At 44.9% G+C, this 20,629-nt stretch overlaps 2 protein-coding genes across 8 annotated transcripts in view; both read right to left on the bottom strand.

The window, feature by feature from the left end:
- The window catches only part of DAPK2 (death associated protein kinase 2), a 70,640-nt gene extending 61,974 nt beyond the window's left edge, over positions 1–8,666 (bottom strand). The window contains exons 1-2 of one of the 4 annotated variants that reach the window (XM_083475874.1): positions 8,626–8,666; positions 3,754–4,054 (exon numbers count right to left, since the gene is read on the bottom strand). The gene's annotated coding sequence lies outside the window, so the exon portion shown is untranslated. Of the gene's footprint in view, positions 1–2,479; positions 2,568–3,753; positions 4,055–8,625 lie in introns of those variants that run through there. The other 3 variants (XM_083475872.1, XM_083475876.1, XM_083475870.1) reach the window with 3 other exon arrangements.
- A 3,610-nt stretch (positions 8,667–12,276) lies between these two features.
- TBC1D2B (TBC1 domain family member 2B) overlaps positions 12,277–20,629 on the bottom strand; it is a 37,758-nt gene continuing 29,405 nt past the window's right edge. Inside the window, exons 13-14 of one of the 4 annotated variants that reach the window (XR_014519191.1) lie at positions 13,581–16,343; positions 12,277–13,456 (exon numbers count right to left, since the gene is read on the bottom strand). Coding sequence is in view for 1 of the 4 variants with exons in the window: in XM_083475665.1 (XP_083331791.1) it covers positions 16,148–16,343 (196 nt within the window). In the remaining 3 variants the exon portion in view is untranslated. Of the gene's footprint in view, positions 16,344–20,629 lie in introns of all 4 variants that reach the window. The other 3 variants (XR_014519192.1, XR_014519193.1, XM_083475665.1) reach the window with 3 other exon arrangements.

The following is a 20,629-nucleotide window of genomic DNA, read 5'->3' as shown; positions in this document are numbered from 1 at the left end:
CCCACTCAAGCCTTGGCCTGAGAGATAGGAAAAGATTCCCTTCAGACATTCAGGTAAAGAGCCTCTAACGACACCCCCACCCCCGTTTACTTTGAAACACCACCAAAAGAAAGAGCAGATGCTCTTTGCTGTGCATGCCATTATTGGGCAATCTTTTTTGCAAGCTAAGGATAAATTGATCTGCTTTATGCTGGCTCAAACCTTTAGCCCACATAACCCAGGCCCAGATGCTGTGATTGGCAGTGGTTCCCTAGGGTCTTTCTGAGAAGAAGAAGAGGAGGAGGAGGAGTTTGGATTTGATATCCCGCCTTTCACTCCCTTTAAGGAGTCTCAAAGCGGCTAACATTCTCCTTTCCCTTCCTCCCCCACAACAAACACTCTGTGAGGTGAGTGGGGCTGAGAGACTCCAAAGAAGTGTGACTGGCCCAAGGTCACCCAGCAGCTGCATATGGAGGAGCGGAGACACGAACCCGGTTCCCCAGATTACGAGACTACCGCTCTTAACCACTACACCACACTGGCTCTGAGCCCTGAGGTGCCAGGATTGAGCCTAGGATACCAGCACTCCAAGCCTGTGCTCTGCTAGTAGGGAACTCCAGGAAGGAATCACAGTTGCTGGTGCCGCCAATCAACTGGAAAGTGCTCCTAAAAAGGAAAGGGCTCACTTTTCTTCTAGAATCAGGGTTAGTAAGGTTAAGTTTTCAGAAGTAAATTTATCTCAAGTGTACATTTTATAAGCATGTACAGTGGTACCTCAGGATACATACGCTTCAGGTTACAGACTCCGCTAACCCAGAAATAGTGCTCCAGGTTAAGAACTTTGCTTCAGGATGAGAACAGAAATCGGGCTCCAGCAGCGCAGCAGCAGCAGGAATCCCCATTAGCTAAAGTGGTGCTTCAGGTTAAGAACAGTTTCAGGTTAAGTACAGACCTCCAGAACGAATTAAGTACTTAACCTGAGGTACCACTGTACATGAAATCAGGATTCCTGTTCTTATTGTTGCTCCTTTTCCCCACAAGGGACAAAGAAAATGTAATCAGAACTTCGTGTAAACAAGGGTGCTTTTTACACTGACAAGGGCAAGAGTATTTCCTGCTTCCTGTTCCAGAATTCTTCAACCCGGTGTCCTCCAGATGTTCTGGACTACAGCTCCCATCAGACCCAGTCAGCACAGCTGTAGGTGCCAGGGCTGACAGAAGCGAAGGTTGAGCTTTTTTGGGGAATGTTGTTTTGGGGGGAGGGGGCTGGAGGGGGGTTGGGCAAAGTTGTTGAGCTTTGCTGGCACAGTTGTGCTTCTGTTAGGGTTGCCATATGCCTGGATTTTCCTGGATATTTTTGTGATATTTCCTGAACACTGCTGCTGAGCACGGAATTCTGGATATGTCTGGGAAATTCCAGACGCATGGCAACCCTAACAGATGTGCAACTGTGTCAGCTGAGACTGATGGGAGTGGAAGTCCCAAACATCTGGAGAGCAGCAGCTTGGTGAAGGCTGCCCTATTCCAACCCACAGACTTCCAAGAAGATGGCTACAGGAACAGATGGGTGGATCCCAGGCCCACCTCAGGATAAGATCCAGTTCACACAACCGTGGTGTCTGCTAGCTTAAGTTAGCCATATTGATTTATATGTTGTCAGGGGTGGAGTGGGGGGTCGGTCATTGTCTTGGCAACCATCCCCTTGGCCCTCTGATCTCTCAGTCTGCCCGCAAAAATAAGACACCCATCCACGTGACACTGACAAAAAAGCAGCACTCATACTCTGCAAAAAAGAAAGTTTATGGTCTCTCTCACCCCCTTTCACCTTTTTCTCCCCTCCATCTCCCCACTGCTCTTACCCCGCCTCAAACCCGACATTGCCTACAACAAAAATGTCCTAAGTTGACTGTAATTGGCCTGTAACAGGAAACCAACTCCTGGGGGCTGAGTTGTTTTGCCCTCCAATATATTTTGGGATGGAGCCAGGGCCCCCCAGTGTTGAGGGGGTGGAGGAGGCTGAGCACAGTGCCAGCATAGTGTGGTTCCAGTGGCTGCTCCTTCTCTTCTTCCTGCTGCTGAGGAGGAGAAGGAGGCTTTGAAACCGGGCAGCCACCGCATTCGGCTCTGCCCCAGGGCTTCTTCTGACAGTCCTAACGTTAGGTGTGTGATGTGTGACGTGGCCCCCCTAATCACCCTTGCAAGCTGGTGCCTCTGACCTCTACAATCTACAATTTGAAATTAGAGATGCTGAACGTACTCTTTCTACTGACGGAAAATCTTTTAATAAAATATTGTTTTTAAAAAATCAGTGGCATTTGTCATTCGTATATTATCTATTTAAAGAAGATCAGGTCATGAGTAAGTCCCACAATTCATGGTGAAGTGGACAACTCGTCATGCAGTGCAAACAACACCGGCTCCTCATGCAAGAAACTATGCCTCATGCGTACATCAAGGCTACAGTCCTAAGCACATGTGGCTGAGGGAAAGCACAACTTACTTTTGAATCAACCTATACGGGACTGTACTGTAAATTTCTTTCCACTAATCTGCTTATCTCCAGTGCATTTTCAGGCAGCCTGGTGCATCTGAGAGTAGGGTTGCCAAAAAACTGAATTTTAACAAGTATATTACATTTCTGCCTCATATTTGCTTATCAACAACAAGGGAACGGAGCATTCTCGCTAACAAACCTCTGTTAAAGCCAGTGCCCTAAAACTCAAGCATCCAATATCTGGAAATAAATACCCAGTTGATCACTAACTGAAGATGCAGTAATTGTCAAGGTCCCTAAGAGAACAAAAATCCCAATACATAGAAAAATATCTGATATATACATTTCCTCGGAACCCAAACGAGAGTTAGGCAGTGCTCAGAAATGCCTTCCTGGGCTAAGGATGCCTAGGGAGCTGGATGCATTGAGAATGATTTGACGTGATGAAAGAGCATAAGGTGGAAGTGCCCATTACTCTTAGTGGATGGGAGGAAAGTTAGGAGACATCTATTAAAGCACCCATATTGATAGCTAAAGTATAGCCAGAAGTGCAGGATAAAGATCCCCCCCTTTTTTTTAAGAAAACCCTCCCCACTGAAATACACTTTACAAGTCCTTTTGGAGTCATAATTAGAGCTGTGAAGGCACACCAGATATTGATGAGTGAAACGGAAATCCACATTAGAGATCAGCTAATTAACTAGTGGACATGGGGTCACCGTTAGAAAACGGGAATTGCAAGAGCACCATCAGTGCCATAGCTGGATCAGATCAAATAAGGCCCGCCAAGTTCATCCTTTTTCCTCCTCAATGGCCCACAACCAGATGCCCTGGGATGCCCCCCTGGAGGTCTCCATTGCTCCTCCTCAACAGCTGATACGAAGGTGTGCTACCTCTCATACGGGATGCTCCACATAATATCCATGTGTAACCTTCTCCTCCTCCAGGACATGGCCAAATCCTTTTTTAAAGCTGCCCAACTCTACAGCTCTGGCGGCAGCGATTTCCATAGTTCAACTGGACCCCGCATGACGCGGGACTGCCGTTTTCCTGCCCTCCACCTCCCACCCTTTGGAGAGGGCGAAGAAAAGCTTCTCCCCAGCCATTTTCTCCGCGCCGGGCATCGCTCTCGTCCCGGCGCGTGGAGAAGAGGCTGGGAGCGCGGCGCCCGAAGGGGCTGGCGAGGAAGGGAAGCCGCCTGGGCTCGAGGGGGGCTGATCCTGCCTGGGGAAGAGGAGCAGGGCAAGCGGGCGCGCGGCTAGAGGAAAGGGGCTACTCACCGGGGCGAGCGGCGGCGGGGCGCGCAGCTGGACGGACGATCGGGCAGGCGGGCAAGGGCGCACGCCGAGGCTGCCTCCGGGACAGGAGATCGTGCGCCGGGCAGGCGGGGAGGAGGCGGATCCGTTCCCGGCTGCTGGTCCTGTGCTGCGGCCCAGTCCGGGGCGCCTCCTGCCGGCTTTTGGCGGAACAATCCCGGGCGGCCGCTGCCAGCTTGGCGCTCCCACCGCTCTCCTCGGCAGACGGCAGGCTGCAAGTCTCCGCCCGGTGGACAGCGCAATGGGTGGCAATCCCGAGGATGCTCTAGAAATAATTTAGAAGTGCGTTTTCCTTCGGGGCATCCTGCAGGCGCCTAAGCTAAGAAACCAGGGAGAGGCTCATCTTTGGAAAGGGTGAAGAAAAGGGCAGCCGAAGTGAAGGTGGGTGGGAGGCTGCGACTCCCCTATGAAAAGAATTTGTAGCATTTGGGGCTTTTTAGTTTACAGAAAAGGCGTGTAAGAGGCGACGCAATAGAAGTTTGTAAAATTACGCATGGCCTGTGGAAAGTGGGTAGAGAAAAGTTCCTGTCTCTCCTAACACTGGGACCCCTGAGCGCCCGATGAAGCTGAAGGTTGAAAGATTCAGGACAGAGAAAAGAAAGCCCTTCACACAGCACTTCGTTTTACTCTGGGCCTTCCTCCCCCAGGATGAGACCAATTCATGGGGGCTACTGGCCTGGATGGCTCTGCCCGGACTCCACCGCTGGAGGCAGCGATGCTTTTGAATAGCAGTTGCTGGAAACCACAGGCAGGGCGAGAGCTCTTGTGATTCCCACAGACTGTGAGAACAGGATGCCGAACTGGATGGGTCTTCTTTGGCCTGATCCAGAAGGTTCTTCGTATGCTCTTATGTTCATCAATTTGTCTAAGTTGTTTAGGAAGCCGCCTAAGCTAAGGGTCACCCATTTTAAAGGATGTCCTCATAAGTTCCACCTAACAACAGAATCTCTCTCTATCCACCGTCCCCCAGCCCTTTGGTTGCTGTTTTTTCCAAATTATCTGCCTCCCATAAAAAGTGCTCCAGCGCCCGATCATCTTGATCAGACTGTTTTCAACATAATAAAAGTTGCTTCTTGCTTCAGAGCAATGCTTATTTACCTGTGTGCAAATTTAAGCTATTAGCAGTGCAATCCTAGACACGTCTTCTCAGAAGTCAGACTCATTAGTTTAGACTTCTTTCACATTTACATTATAAATTTGCATTTATTATTACTGTTGTTGTTGTTGTCGTTGGCATGTCCCAGCCACCTTTGGTGTGCTGGCTCCAAAGTGTGCCCCTCACCTCCCCAGTGAGCATAAAACCTGCTTTGCTCATAAGAAGGAAGCCTCTTCATGAACTCCAAGTTGAGTCCACCCAACAGATTCTCCTAATTCAAAAGGAAGAATCACAAAGAACGCAATGTCGGGAGGACGTGAGGAGGTCCAACTGGTAGTGATTTATGGAAAGATGATTCGATATATATCTAATTTTTTTTTTATTTTGTTTATCTTTAAAATCTGTTTCTTGTTTCTTGCTTTGCATCTGAATTTGTGAACCTATGGAAAGAAACGCAATAAAAAAAATTAAAAAAAAAACAAAAGGAAGAATCACAATATGACCATCATTTGTTACCAGCAGCGCAATGTAGTCTGCTGTTGTGCTGGTGTGTGGGTACCTGGTGGGGCACGGAGGGTGAACGGAGCCCGCTGTGTGAGCTCAGCTCTTGCTGCCGATGCAGTCAGAGCAGTCAGAGTGACACCCCCCCCAAACCATGCTGTGCCACCCACACAGGTGGGAGCCCAGCTGGCTAATGCAGCCCTTGGCAGGCAAATCCCCCCCCCCCACGCCCGTGGAAGGAAGTACCAACTCTGGGGCCTTGCCTGCCCCCCTCCTTCCACACTTGCTTACTGTCCAGGGAGCGTGTCCAACGAGGAGCAAGCAGTGAGGCCAGGCTGGGCTCTGGGGCCAAAGACCCCTGGCAGCAGGCTGGGAAGGACGTGGGGATGGGGCCCATCAGAATGCACCTGGGTGGGTCCGGGATCCCTGTGGAAGCCACCACCTACATGGGGGCACCTGGCTTGCGCCCGGTCAACACTGTGCACCCGGAGTCATGGCTCCACCGCATGCTATGTCCCTGTTTGTCACAGGAGGAAGGAACTGGAGGAAAGTCTCAAAAAGCCTGTGGCCCCTTGGAAAAGGAATTCACCTTACAGAAGCCAGAAAATATAGGGTCTCCTCACAGCACTCTAGCACAGCCATTCTACCATAAAATAAGATGTGGCAACTCTGGGCACCACAAATAGTGGCAGAGTGGATAAAACCATTATATTCTCCCGGCAGCCCCCAGTGAAATGAGTGGGCCTCTGTCTGTGCTGTTGCAACTGGGCAGGGGGTGGCTGAGGGTTTGTGGCTTGGATGATGCCACACAGCAGGTGAAAGGCTCAGGTGATGTCTCAAGTGGGGTTTTCCCCGCCCAACACAGCCTCACAGCAGCTGTTGCGGATAGAGCATACAGACCAGCCCCATAACCTGGCATCATTAAATTTCCTCTCAGTTAAAAATGTCAATGTTCGCTGCTCTGCTAGACCAAACAGCTGAATTGTGCAGTCAATCCCTTTAAGAAAAGTCATCCAGTTCCACAAAACTGTTCTCACTTTAAAGGATGAACAGCAGCACACACACACACACACACACATACACACACACACACACCAGTTATGGGATAGCAATTATACTGAGGTTTTCCAGTGCAGCAAAACTTTATTTCACATTGATAACACAAAGGAAGTGTGTGACTGCCCTCAAGTATTTTTCCCACAGAATAAGCAGAAAGGTTAATCAAGGGCAGCCAAGCCACTGAAGTAAAATTTCAGCAACGGAAGATGACTTACAAAATCACATTTTAATTTTCCAACATAACAGGCACAATTAGTGTGCATCTGTACATAACAGCAAAAGCACACATCTTTGGCATATGCTGCAAAGAGATCCTGAATTTCGGAAACTGGCTGAGACACCTTGATGCCCTCTTAGTTACTTCATCCCATTTCACTGTCTGCTTCACTCATCTAAGGAGTGGGCTGGCTGCATGGACAGAGCCCGGGGGGCCTGGGAGGGGCAGCTGCCCCCCAAAAACATAGTAATAAAAAATACATAACTAACTGAGGTTCTGGCCCCCTCCCCCCAAAAAATCTGGGCTATGCCTTTAGTTGGCTGGCTGATTAACGTTAACATGCATATAAAAGTCAGGAACAATGTATAGGATAGCAAATCATGTAACCAATCAGACATATGAAAAATAATACATTTTTACCTAAGTTTCTTTTATATAATAGGAACATAAGAAGCTGCCTTATACTGAGTGAAACCATTAGTCCATCTAGCTCTGTACTGTCTACACTGACTGGCAGCAGCTCTTCAGGATTTCAGGCAGAAGTCTCTCCCAACCCTACCTAGAGATGCTGCGGATTGAACTTGGGGCCTTCTGCTGGCAAGGCTGGCCCTTCCCATAATCACTTCTTTCTTTCTTTCTTTCTTTCTTTCTTTCTTTCTTTCTTTCTTTCGTTCTTTCGTTCTTTCGTTCTTTCTTTCTTTCTTTCTTTCTTTCTCTTTCGTTCGTTATAAATTGCTTCTAAAGTGGTCTACAATAAGAAAAAATACAAAAGATTACCAACTCAATAAACTGAAAGCGCTAAAATCATTTCTACAGCTGCCCAATTAATATTCCATAAACTGACTGGGTCACACTCCAGGGAAAAGCTTCTTAAATAAAAATGTATTTAATAGCTACCTACAAGACTTACACAATTATAATATTATTATAAGGCAGGGAGTAAAGGTCTAATCATGAAAGTACACAATGAACAGCAGTAAGGGTGTCTTCTTCTGTGGCTCATGAGTAACCATGTATTTCATATTAATGTTCCTATCCTGAAATGTATTTTCTCCCAAGAAAGTATTGACGCTTTGATGGGGTTAACTTTCAAATACAGTGGTACCTCGGGTTAAGAATTTAATCCGTTCTGGAGGTCCGTTCTTAACCTGAAACTGTTCTTTACCTGAAGCACCACTTTAGCTAATGGGGCCTCCTGCTGCCGCCGCGCCGCCGGAGCACGATTTCTGTTCTTATCCTGAAGCAAAGTTCTTAACCTGAAGCACTATTTCTGGGTTAGCGGAGTCTGTAACCTGAAGTGTATGTAACCTGAAGCGTATGTAACCTGGGGTACCACTGTAAGCTTGATTAGGATCACATCCTTATATTAACCGTCAGACACCCACCCACTGTGAGTGAGTGAGTGAGTGAGTGAGAGAGAATGAGTTAGTTATAATTTATATGTGAAAACTGCTTCTTTTAAGCAAACCACATAGGGCAAGCAACAAGGAAGGTGGGGAGGACAGAGAGAAGCTGCTTGTTTGGGAGGCCCTTAACCCTTCCTGTCACCAATTGGGTAAGATTAAGAGATAAAATGGGAGGCGGGTGGTGCTGTGGGTTAAAACACAGAGTCTAGGACTTGCCGATCAGAAGGTCGGCAGTTTGAATCCCCGTGACGGGGTGAGCTCCGGTTGCTCGGTCCCTACTCCTGCCCACCTAGCAGTCTGAAAGCATGTCAAAGTGCAAGTAAATAGGTACCGCTCCGGTGGGAAGGTAAACGGCATTTCCGTGCGCTGCTCTGGTTTGCCAGAAGCGGCTTAGTCATGCTGGCCACATGACCCGGAAGCTGTACGCCGGCTCCCTCGGCCAATAAAGCGAGATGAGCATCGCAACCCCAGAGTCGTCCGCGACTGGACCTAATGGTCAGGGGTCCCTTTACCTTTTAAGAGATAAAACAATACATCCTGATGGCAGAGATACTTACAAAAACCAAGTGTGTTCTTTATCTTTTTGATCTTGCTTTGCAAAACAGCTTCTCAATCTGTGTACATCTTTGTGTAGGAAGCATGTTTAGCATGGGAAACTGTTGGATAGTGACACACCCAGCCTTTAAAATGCCAGAGGGTTTTTAAAATACTTACCGCCCCACCTTTCTTTACTTACCTGGTTCTTTACCTGGTTGAAGAGGAATGTTTCGCCTGGCACCTAAAATATATAATGAAGGTGCCAGGTGAACTTCTCTGGGGAGAGCCTTACATGGTTTCCAGGTATCTTCTCCTCTCCACAGAAAGGGCACCACACAGCTCAGTGGTAAAACATCTACTCTGCCTGCAGAAGGCCCACCTTCAGTCACCAGCATCTCCAGGTAGGGCAGGGAAAAGGCTCCCATCAGAGACCCATTGCCAGGCAGTGAAGACTATTCTGACCCACCATTGTTGGGCTCAGGATAATTAAGCTGCTTCTGTCCATACGTTTCCCATAGGTTGCCCATCCCTGTTTTAAATTCAATTCACTCAGCTTTGTCACAGTGGGGTTGTTTTGTATTTGCTGCTAAGAAACTAGTCCTCTAGAACAAGCTAGCTTCAAAAATAAAAACCCAGCCAGCTTTATTCAAGTATATTGTGAGTTACATATGGTATTGTGCTCTGCTTCTTAACCTAAAAATTCTCATGAGGCTGCTCACAACATATAAAAATTACAACCAGAGACAGTAATAATAGTGAATGTCTAGGTGCTGCTAATTGTTGACAGGAAACTTTAAGTCCCTTCCTGCTCTTCCTTCTTTTTTAATATTTGTAGAGAACTTTTTCTTAGAAAATATGTCCACCCTAAGACACAAATACTTGAATACAGCCAGTTACAGCTACAAAGACATGAGGCATAAAAGGCCAGATTCTTGCATTTCATAGTCATGGTTTGGGTGGCAAAGGGAGGGCTTGAATATCCAGGTTGGTGAGAGTGCCTTAAAACCAAAACCACATTTTTTCTTTAGAAGACTATGCGTGCAGCTTGCATGTTTCAGCCTGGCAGGAGGTGATGGCAATTATTGCATAAGAATCTTGTGTTGGGAAGTCTGCCTCCCTCCCCTCTCCAAATCAACCTCTGTCTCTAGAGCTCAGCAGTGAGAGGGACTGCAGAGGAAGAATCACCAGGGACCACCTTCTTGGGATGCTCCTGTCCTGAAAACCCTAGTGCAGGAAGAAGCCTTGTTGCTAAGCCACAAAGTACTTCCTTGTACTTTGAAGTACTTTGTTGGCTACCATTTCTGGGCTTGAACCAGAGAGGGCTGTTCTCTGTAAAGTCGGGAACAATAGATACCCTATTGCTTTGTATCATGGACAAGCTCCCATAAGCCCTCACTTCAGGGCCTTTTTTGTGGTGGCATGAAAACTTAGCAAAACTTCCTTCAGAAGGAGTCTTGCCAGCCTTGTTCTACTAAATTTTTAAAGAACTAAGTGAAAGGCCTGGGAAAAATGTCTCAGCCTGAAACTCCAAAGTCACCAGAAGGCTGGAACCAAAATCCCAGTGTCTTAGCATCAAGAAAATGCTGGGCTGGGTGGTTGTCACCGATGGAAGTGAAGGCGCAGAAAAAGCTCAATATGGAGGCCAAATGGCCGAAATATTGGGAAATTTTGGAACAAGAGGGAGATAGATTGAAATTGCAGTTTTGAAAAACTAAAAAATAAAGTGCGAGATTGGCTTCATTATTATCAGATAATGGAGGCATATAATTTGGACAAGAAAATTGGCTTCCAGGTGGAAAAATCAAAATTGGAAACAGAACTGTTAGAACACAAAACCAAGATTCTGTCAAAGATGTATAACCTGCTGTTGAAATGGAATACTCAGGATGAAACGGTGAAATCTGCTATGATTAAATGGGCACAAGATGTTGGACATAACATAATGATGGCTGACTAGGAACAGTTATGGACCACAGGTATGAAGTTTACGGCATGTAATGCCTTAAGAGAGAATATTATGAAAATGATATACAGGTGGTACATAACCCCAGTCAAGCTAGCAAAAATCTATCATTTGCCCAATAATAAATGTTGGAAATGTAAAGAAACTGAAGGCACATTCTTTCACCTTTGGTGGACGTGCCCAAGGATCAAGGCTTTCTGGGAGATGATCTATAATGAAATGAAAAAGGTATTTAAATATAACTTTCTGAAGAAACCAGAGGCCTTTCTCCTGGGCATGGTTGGCCAATTGGTGCCAAAGAAGGATAGATCTTTCTTTATGTATGCTACAACAGCAGCAAGAATACTTATTGCAAAGTACTGGAAGACACAAGATTTACCCACTCTGGAAGAATGGCAGATGAAGGTGATGGACTATATGGAACTGGCGGAAATGACTGGCAGAATCCGAGACCAGGGAGAAGAGTTGGTGGAAGAAGATTGGAAGAAATTTAAAGACTATTTACAGAAATACTGCAAAATTAATGAATGTTAGAATGATGTCAGAATGAAGTTAAGTGGTTTTAGCAGCAATGTTATAAAGGAGTATGTAAAAATGGTTTGTTAACAGGTGAGAATCCAAAGTTACAATATATTAAGTTAAAGGATTAGGATAAAAGCAAAGAGGGAAAGGATTTGCTGAATTAACTAACTGAACTGGAATACAAAAAAAGGGAGGTGTGAGGTGGTCAGGGAAACAAGTAAATGAAAGACAAGACATGGAAAGATTGATTTGTTTTTAAGTGTTTTTATTTTTCTGTATTTTGTATTTTTTCTTTTCTTTTTTTTCTCTTTTTCTTATTTTTGTAACCTTTTTTGAAACTTTAATAAATATCATTTTAAAAAAGAAAAAGAAAATGCTGGGCTGGAGGCCCCACTTGGCATATCTTTTAAAATGGTCCACCAGCCGCACCAAATTAACTGGTGCTACTGAAAAACAAGGTGTGTAAAGCATGATGGGAAGTAAAATGGCAACGTTACTGCCATCACTGAGATGGCAACCCTACTGCTCTAGGGTTTCCTGGGCACCCTGACCATCACCAGCATTTAGATTGGATCACTCCTTCCCAAGTCTCCTCTCAGTGGCAGCAGGTAATATTCTGGCACTGGGAAGAGAAGTTTAATGTCAGGGACTGGCTGGACAAGGAAGAGTGGTGGCAGCCAGTGGTGCAGGAGGAACCTGACAGGGAAAGGGATTCTGAACCAGGTTCAGACTGGTGGGAAAGGGAGGAATCATCGGCAGAGAGTGAGTGTGAAGGGGAGAAGTTTGAGTAGCCACAGACGCTGGTAAGAGAAGGAGCAGGGGTTGCATCTCCTGCTCTGCAACAGAGTCCTGATTCCGCTCCTTCCCCTTCCCCACTCTCAGCACAGGAAAGAATGGTCGAGAAAACGCTAGAACATGGCTGTGTGAAGAATCTCAGGCTTCCTCCAAAAGGATGTATATGCTGGTCTCCCGCCCACTGTCATCCCCACCGGCCACATCAACTGCTGCTCCCCAGACCAAGCTCTTCCCAGGCAGAGTAATATTTTGCTCCTATTGGTACTAAATGAGGCGTAACTACCCCCCAGAACCTTCCAGCCTGAAGGCCCTGGAAAGAGTCCCAGAACACCCACGCAGGATTTAAAATCGCTATTAGTCTCAATTTTAGCAACAAAGTCAAACTAAAGCATTACAAAATTACTGATTTTTATTGTTTTTGGCAAAGATTTCCAGTACAGAACCAGGTTACATTTCAAGGATGCAACCCATTCATTGTGCCGCATCCCTGGTTGTTTCTAATACATAATACTTCCCAAGGGATGAGTTAAGAGCTGTACAAAAGTTTAACAACACCAAAAGAGAAACAGGTTTTTAAATTTCTTCATGAGGGACTGAAGCAAAGCATGATTATGAATGTGTTTGTCAAATTGACTACGTAGTGGTTTGTAATGGCTCGGACAAACGACAAGCCTAATTCCTCGTGCTAATGCAGAAGACAACTACAGTGTAGCTGTAGGAAGAGGAAAGAGTTGTTCAAGTTCAATGTTTGACAAGGGACTTTCCACTAGGAACATGTTCCATGTAAGCCCCACTCAAAAGAGGAAGGCTCATCCACACTTTTGCTTGCACGAAAGATGCTCCAGATCAGCCCTGGCCAACTCAGCGCCCTCCAGATGTTTTGGACTACAACTCTCATGAGCCCCAGCATTGTATGGGTGTGCTGGCTGAGGCTAATGTGAGTTGTAGTCCAACACACATGAAAAGCTCCAGGTTGGCAAATGCTGTTCTAGATTAAGGGCACTGGGCATCATCAGTTTCTGCCTACTGAGTAGCACTTGACAACTATAGAGAAAATCTGCCTACTGTGCAGTACAGGGCTAGGCATGTACTGCTTGATCCCCATTCTCTCTGCCTCTAGCGTAATAAAAAATTGGTCTGTGATTTGGAAACTTGAACAAATGGCTTCAGCGGTGTGGATTATACAATACTTATAAGAGAAATCATGCATAAGATACTTTGCATATATAATATGTAACACATTTTGAAATTCTTTACAAAAAAAGAAAGAGTAACAGAAAAACCTAATTGCAGTAAATGAGACCTGAAAAAGATGGCACATATTGGGCGGTGGCAGGCAGGGGGGTGGGGAGGTTGTTCAAACTTTCTTTGTTGAACTCTGCTCTTAGGTTTTCAAATATTAGCCTACAGTTTGAGGCTTGGAATCATCTCACAGAACTGTGGTCTATCTCACGGATTTGATTTCTAGGCCAGCATACAAATGTCAGGCAGCAGGAGCTTCTCATCCAATTTCCAAAGTGGGTCCACACAACTCTTTCACGTGTGAGTGCAGGTGCACTGAACATAACCGTCTTTGCAGTGGGAATAACAGCATTTGCAATAATCCTTTTTTCTGTTTAACTAGTTGAACATCCTTAACAATCTGGCACTAGTAGACTCAAAGATGCTACAGAACTGAGGAGGATTTGCAGCAGCCTACAAAATAACATTGGCACAATGGGTGCTGTCTTCACTCTCCACCATCACCTATGTTTAGTTGCTTGTGAGAATTCTTCAAACATACAAAGGTCAGGTGTTCACTATCCAAACTACTATTCAAATTAGGAGTTTCAAAGAACACAGATGGATCCCCTTTAACAAGCAAGTGCTAAGAAAACAAAAATATCCTACCCCACATTTGGCTTGAGACTCTTTCAGCCCTATCAGAAGACAGTTAAGAAAATCTGACAGCCTGGCATAAATTCAAGTGCCTCCATCTGTGGGTTTCAACACTCCTTACAACAGGAATTGGAGATACAGTACCTGTAATACTACACGGAGGAATCTTAGTATTATTCAGGTACAATGTGTTTTAAAATGGTAAGTGGCATTAATGTGTTCCGAGGCCCATCTGTTCAGCTTGCACTGTATCTATCTCCTGTGTCCTCCCTTGCTTGCCCCACAGATGGTTCTGATCCTGTCAAAGGAGAGTGTTGCCTGATAGTACCAAGCCAACATGCCACATGAAATAGAGTGAAATAAAATGGTACGTTCTTGCACTGCTATCAGAACAGGTGAAAATTTCATGGCCAAAATATTCCCTAGCTCCAACAACCTCACAACGAAATTGTCAATTAATGGTACATTTTAGAAACCATCAGAAAGAGGATGGCAACAGTCTGGAAAAAGAGGCTTTATAACATGCTCACAGATTCTTGCAAATAAGTAGAGAGGTGCTCTTTCTCTCCGCATTCCCTGCACGCCACTCCTGCAAATGATCTCTAAGCCTTTGCTGTCAAGAGCAGCTTACAAGGTGGCAGGGGAGGAAACTGTTCTTCAGAGAAAGGAATCTTGACTGCAGGCCACTTGTTGGATGAAGGTAAACATCCTCAGGGCTGAAAAGGCCATGGCAACTTTTGGAAGGGCAGCATGTAAGGAAGGAATTCTTTTTTACATGAATAATAAAATTATTATTATTATTGCATTCATATCTGTGTCTTCTAATGAGGGCAAGGTGGGGTATTACTTTTCCCTTCTCCCCACTGTAGTCTACCATTTTTTCTTGAGAATTATACTGCCTAATAAAAAGGCACATCAAGTGTGGGAAAGATGAAGGGGGGGGTCTCAGCACAGTCATCTTTAATAATGAAAAAGAACACCCGTCCCCCAAAGTAATGAACCGTCTGCCTTCATTTTCTCCAGCTTCATCAACTGTATCTAAGATAACACATATTTCTGCAAAGGTCAGAATAATACAATAGAAGGAATCCACCTGTAATTTCACTGGCGTTAAGTTTCAGCAAAATGACAGGAGCCAAGCACCTAAAAATGTGCAACAGAAAGAAGTACAGAGGTGCAAAAAGAAACAAGTTTAAATATTATCAGAAATTAAACCTTTCATAAGAGAAAGCAAATACACAATTCACATTGTTTGATTCTTCTAGGGTTAACCTCTCTGTGGCAGAAAAATCAGGTGAATTTATAGCACTTTCACAGGTCATTAAGTGAAACCAACATGCTTGCTTAGTTGAGCAATCTGCCACTGATTTTTTTTTTAAATGCTTCTCAATATAAATCTCCAAGGTCTAAGGGCTCATTGGGATTATATGGAGGGGGAAGCCCATCAGGCAAGAGCACCCTCACCTGGCCAGAACAGGTAGGTGCCGGCAAAATACAACATATCCTTCTGCCATCCTGGAGAGGGCTCCTATGCCTTTAAGAGTGTCATGTAAGCGAGAAAGCACCATTTCCTTCATTCCTGTAGTATCCAGAGAAAACGTTTCCAGCAGAACTACTTCTTGCCTTCCAGTTCTTAAAGAGAGATAGACCAATGGTGTCAAGGCAGCCTTATTAATAGTTCTCAAGGTGCTCACTTAGCACTATGTGAAAACAGACTTCAGCAATTCTTCTTGCTAAAAACAGAGCCACTAGGACTAATGGAATGATGTCTTCAGAGGACTTTGCTTCCTGGCAAAAGCACTGAAAGGCTTTTGACTGGCCTCATGAGGCCTCTTCACATTTTCATAGTTTTGAAGTACGTGCACAGATATGCTGAAGATCTGTCAATATTTGGGCTGGTTTTAAACAAACAGATGGACTGCCAATGCTAGTTGGCAAATGAAAAATGCCAGCTTAGTTCAATATACTCAAGGCTAATGAGGAGTGATTCTCCCAAATGGATTTTGGGGCAGGGGAAAGAGTGGGGAAAGCAACTGGGAAATAAGTGTAAGATGGTGGATATGAAAAAGATTAAGGACTTTGTGCTACTGCTTCCTATGTGTAGGCACTTCAAAAATGAGTCCTTCAAAGAAGGGGGAAAGTGGCAGCTCAGATGTAAGGTGCAAGAAAAAGTGCTCTTTAACACTCTGGCAAAAAAGGTAAACAGAAAGAGAAATTTTGGTGGGGGGGTGTGGAGATTTCTGCAACGGCATGCTAAAGACTTGGAAATCTGTCCTGCAAATTTCCAGCTGACGTTGCTTAGTTTTGCTGGATCCGTAAGGAAAAGGCCACTCCACAAAACTTTGGTCAAGCTTCCAGAAAGAGTCTTGGCCCCTGGGGGTTCCTCAACCATCTTCTTCATCATCACTAATTAGGTCCCTTTTATCTGGGTTAGTTTCCCGCTCACGCAAGAAGTCTTCCCGAATGGCTTCAAGTTCCATGAGCTCCAGGCGGACTTTCTCCAGGTGGTAGGTCCTCCGATTTCTTATCTGGCGCAATGGAAAGGGATTCAGATCCCCAAAAGCAATACTGATGAGTTTCCTGGAATAAAAAAAATTAGAAAATGCAGATGACTAACCACATTCCTTTAAAAAGGGTTTGTTGTGTAATCCACCAAAGTTCAGTCCCAAACAGATTTCAGCAGTTGCAAGACACTCCCAAAACTCTTCCCTCAAGATCAAGAGCACAAAACTCATGAACAAATGATAACCAGGGATGGGGGAGCCTGGCATAGGAAGGAAACAAGGTTGGAATGTGGCCATGGTTGGGAAAAGGTTGAGAAACACTGGGCTAGACTGTAGGAGGGGAGCCTCACCTTTCCCACATATTGAAACAATATGGAATAGATGAGGTCTTAAAGTTTCTGCTTCTCATGGAGCTGAAAAGGTACACAGAACCCTTTCTAAAGGGCAACGAAGTGTAAACCCACTAAAGATGTGGAAGGAGTGTGCAAAAGAGATGATTCCCCCCCCCCCCGCTGCCTAAGTTTGTCTAGTTAAATCATAGGTGGCATAAAGTAGTTTGGGAGTGATCTGCAGTAGATTAGCAAGGATTTCTGACTCCCACAAAGCAGATTCTGCAAGTTAGAAGTCTGTTGACCTCAAATATGTATCATTCAGTGCAAGCCCACAAACCTACTTGGGTAGCTTTGCTAAACAAAACAAAAACCTCTCTCACGTTCCTAAATTTAACTGGACACACAATTTGCAAATTCAAAATTGCTCAAATGCTCCCAGCTTGCAGAAATTAGCTGCAGCTCCAAGTCTAGATGCAGTTTACAAAGAGAGGAAGTCTCATGTTTCTGAGAAGTATGAAGCCATGCTTGGTCTACTCAAGCAGTGCTGCAGGTTCCAGCTGTTTCTCATCATTCTGTCTCCTTTGTTTATGATGAAACATTTCATCTGTCATGGCAGAGAGGAAGTCCTCAAAATCTGCCTAGAAGTATACATCATTTTCAAAGGTAAAAAACAAAGAACTACAACTTGAAAAAAGAAACAAGGCATGTACTTTTGTGAACAAAGAAAATATTCTATCTATCTATCTCTGCCTAGAAAAAACTTCTTGCTGTTTCAGTGTAACTTCACTGTACTCAATGAACCTAAATACACCTAAATCAGGAAGATGAGCTCCTGCAGCATTTCCCCATAATTCTCCCATTACTTACACATCACAAAAAATCTTAAAGTACTCATACTACTTTGTGTGTAAAATGGGCACGGCTAGTGTCTGTATTATAGGAAAAGTTTTGTATTTGCGTTAGTACTGTAATGTATGATTGGGGTCCACATAGTAGAGGCAGGAACAGCATAAACAATGACATCAAGTCTATGAAGAGTTCAGAAACCTGACTGTAGCTAGTTGAATTTAGTCGGCCAGGGGGTGCTGTATTCCAGCACCATAGATAGTGCTTGAAGAGGACTGACTGCTTTAATTGGGAATGGGAGCTTTCCAGAGAACTTTGCTAGGTCAACAATGCAAAAGTCAGGTCAGGTTTATAAACCCTGGCCTTCAGGAACAAACATAGCACATTGAGCTTGACACCTACAACTTAGGAACACGGCTATCACTGGAATTTTTGAGATCTTGTTGGACTGCTTAGTGGTCAGCACGCTCAAGTACCTGGGCCTGTACATTGCAAAACAAGAAAGAACATGATGCAATGTAAGTTGGCTGAAAGTCTCCTGAGAAGACGAGAAGGCAGTTCATCTGTTTCTGATGAAAAACAAAAACCTGAGGTGTCACTCCTGGGGGGGGGGGGATCTGGGACCAAGCTATTCCTGTGTTGAGTTGCCTTTTAAACACTCACCACTCCACTTGCCAGAATTATCAGGACATAATCAGACACTTCAAGAAGTGACTAGGAATGTATCCCTTTTCACTGGGGTCACAATGCACTACTCCAAACATCTACTCCCAACATCAACAATGCGTTACTTCCAACATTGCCTAATGTTCAAATGATTTTCTGAAGTCCTTCTCCAAGTGCCCCCACAGGGGGTGAAAATAAGAGACAGAGCCTGTTTGGTCATGTGGAATGTTCTCCCCACTGCCAAATCTTATGTCTTCCCAGCCCCAGGTGAGTGGAACACTTATCACCTAACTAGGCATTTAATAATGTTGGATTTATCTATTTAATGCTGCTTTTAAGGTTTTAATTGTATTTATAAGCTGTCCTGCCAGCTGTAGAATACAGTAGTACCTTAGAAGTTGAACAGAATCCATTCTGAAAGTCCGTTCGACTTCCAAAACATTTAAAAACCAAACCGCAGCTTCTGATTGGCAGCAGGAAGCTCCTGCAGCCAACCAGAAGGCGTGGAAGCCCTGTGGGACATTTGGCTTCCAAAAATAGTTTGCAAACCGGAATAGTTACTTCCAGGTTTTGCAACATTCAGGAGCCAAACCGTATGAGTTCCAGGGCATTTGACAACCAAGGTACAACTGTAGAAGGATGGAGAAGAATGAAAATAAATACTGTTTACATTTCCTTTTGCCTGCTTATAGTTTAATATAAATGCTAATTTAAAGCTTTTTAAAGCCCAGGTTGTTCAAATTAGACCTAAAATTTCCCCCTTTTTTTCTGAAGGCCTTTTCCTGTTGTGGCACCCATCTGTGGAAAAGCAAGGCATGTCAGGCCCCATCATTATACTGCTTTAGGTAGTTGTAAGAGTCTGGGGTTTTTAGGTAGCCAGCCAGATATCTGTTTAATTTGCTAGCTTTGGGGTTCCTTTTGGGTTAATATTGTTTTATAGATTATAAATGCTGTCTATAATGTGTTAATATGACATCTGCTGTAATTGTGATGTTTAGCTTATGTCAAAGTGGGAACTGGGAGCCGGTCAGCAATAACTCACCAGTACTTCTGTAAAACAAGAAAATCCTTAATAATTTTTTTTTAAAAAAAGCAATAACTCACCAGGTGTCAGTAAAGTTAACTCTTTATTCAAAGAAGCAGCAAAACAGCTCAGGCCTAGTGAGCACAGCAACTCTTCCTGTATTTCTGAAACAATGCCTGGAAGTGGTGTCTCCTGATCTCGAGGTAATTGCAACACTAACTCTTTATATATCTATCTGTAATGTAGTGGCAGTGGCAGAAAGCAATCGCTAGGTGGCGTGCTTGCTTCCAATGCAGCTTTGCTATATATCAGTCTATATAATGAGGGCTTCTGATATACAATTTATAATGAGCACTTAGCACTAGATGCCACTATAAATCTATCAATATAATGAAGAAGACTATAAATCTACTTGCATAATTAGAATTTGGCATCAACCAGAGGCTAGCCAGCTGGCCTGATAAGGAAAGGAGTCAACTGTGCGACAGGCCTACCTCAACCCAGCCATGAAGCTGGCACCCAGACATGAACTTGGTCCGTCTCCCGTCCCCCCCAAAATATGAAGGAAGGAAAATGTACATCATTAAGAGCACCTGCACAGCCTGGCATTGAGCCTGTCCAGTGTCTATAAATGCTACCCATCTCAGCAAAGGAGGGAGTTCCAGAAGAAGCACTGAAGAACCGAGGAACCAGAGGGAGATGAACTGAAGGCAAACTGAAGAGGGACTGAAGAATCAGCAGTGCAGGGACCAGCTCACTTACCACCTGGGTGTGTGACCTGCCCACCAGCCTGAAGGGTTAGCAGCAGTCTCTTAGCAGCTGGCAGGGCATGCAGTTGAGCTTATATGATTATTTATCTTTATCTGTCTCTATAACTGTTTGTATTTGTGCTTAGAGTCTAGCTTATAGTGTCATATTATTATTTATCAATTAATAAACTGCCTTCTTCTTTACCTGGTGGTCTGTTGGTTTTCCATCTGCTGTGATTGAATATAACTTATTGCCCGCACCTTGCTCTAAGAACTAGGCTAGGCAGCTGGTAATACACTTCCCAGTAGGTCTTGCCCCAATGAGGCAGTTGCAAGGATTGAAGGTCTTTGCCTTCCCACTGCTCTCTAAGTCTCTTCCTCCCCCAGGTTCTTCTGAAGCAACCTGAGACTTCTTCTCCTTGTCTGTCTTTGCTCTGCCCTCTTCATAACTCTTCAGGTTCTGGGAGGGGAGCTGGTCTCAGCAGGTAGGCCTCTTGCCCCCCACCTTCTAGCCTCCACTTCTGCCTCTGATTCTGGACTGCTCTCTGCCCCAGCCTCTTCCTGCTCACTAAACCCTGTTGCCTCTTCAGCTTCTGACACCTCCTCCACCCAGTCTTCTCCCTCTGACCACTCCTGGTCATCCCACCACCAACCCCCTGGGCTCTGGGTCTTCTTCCCTTGGGGCTTCCCCAGCTGGTGCTTCCCACCATTCCTCTTCATCCAGCCGGTCAAGGACAGCTTATTT

The sequence above is a fragment of the Podarcis liolepis genome (genome assembly GCF_965112155.1).
Source record: "Podarcis liolepis genome assembly, chromosome: 14".
In the NCBI taxonomy this organism is placed as follows: domain Eukaryota; kingdom Metazoa; phylum Chordata; class Lepidosauria; order Squamata; family Lacertidae; genus Podarcis; species Podarcis liolepis.
This window is presented reverse-complemented; position numbering and strand designations above follow the sequence as displayed.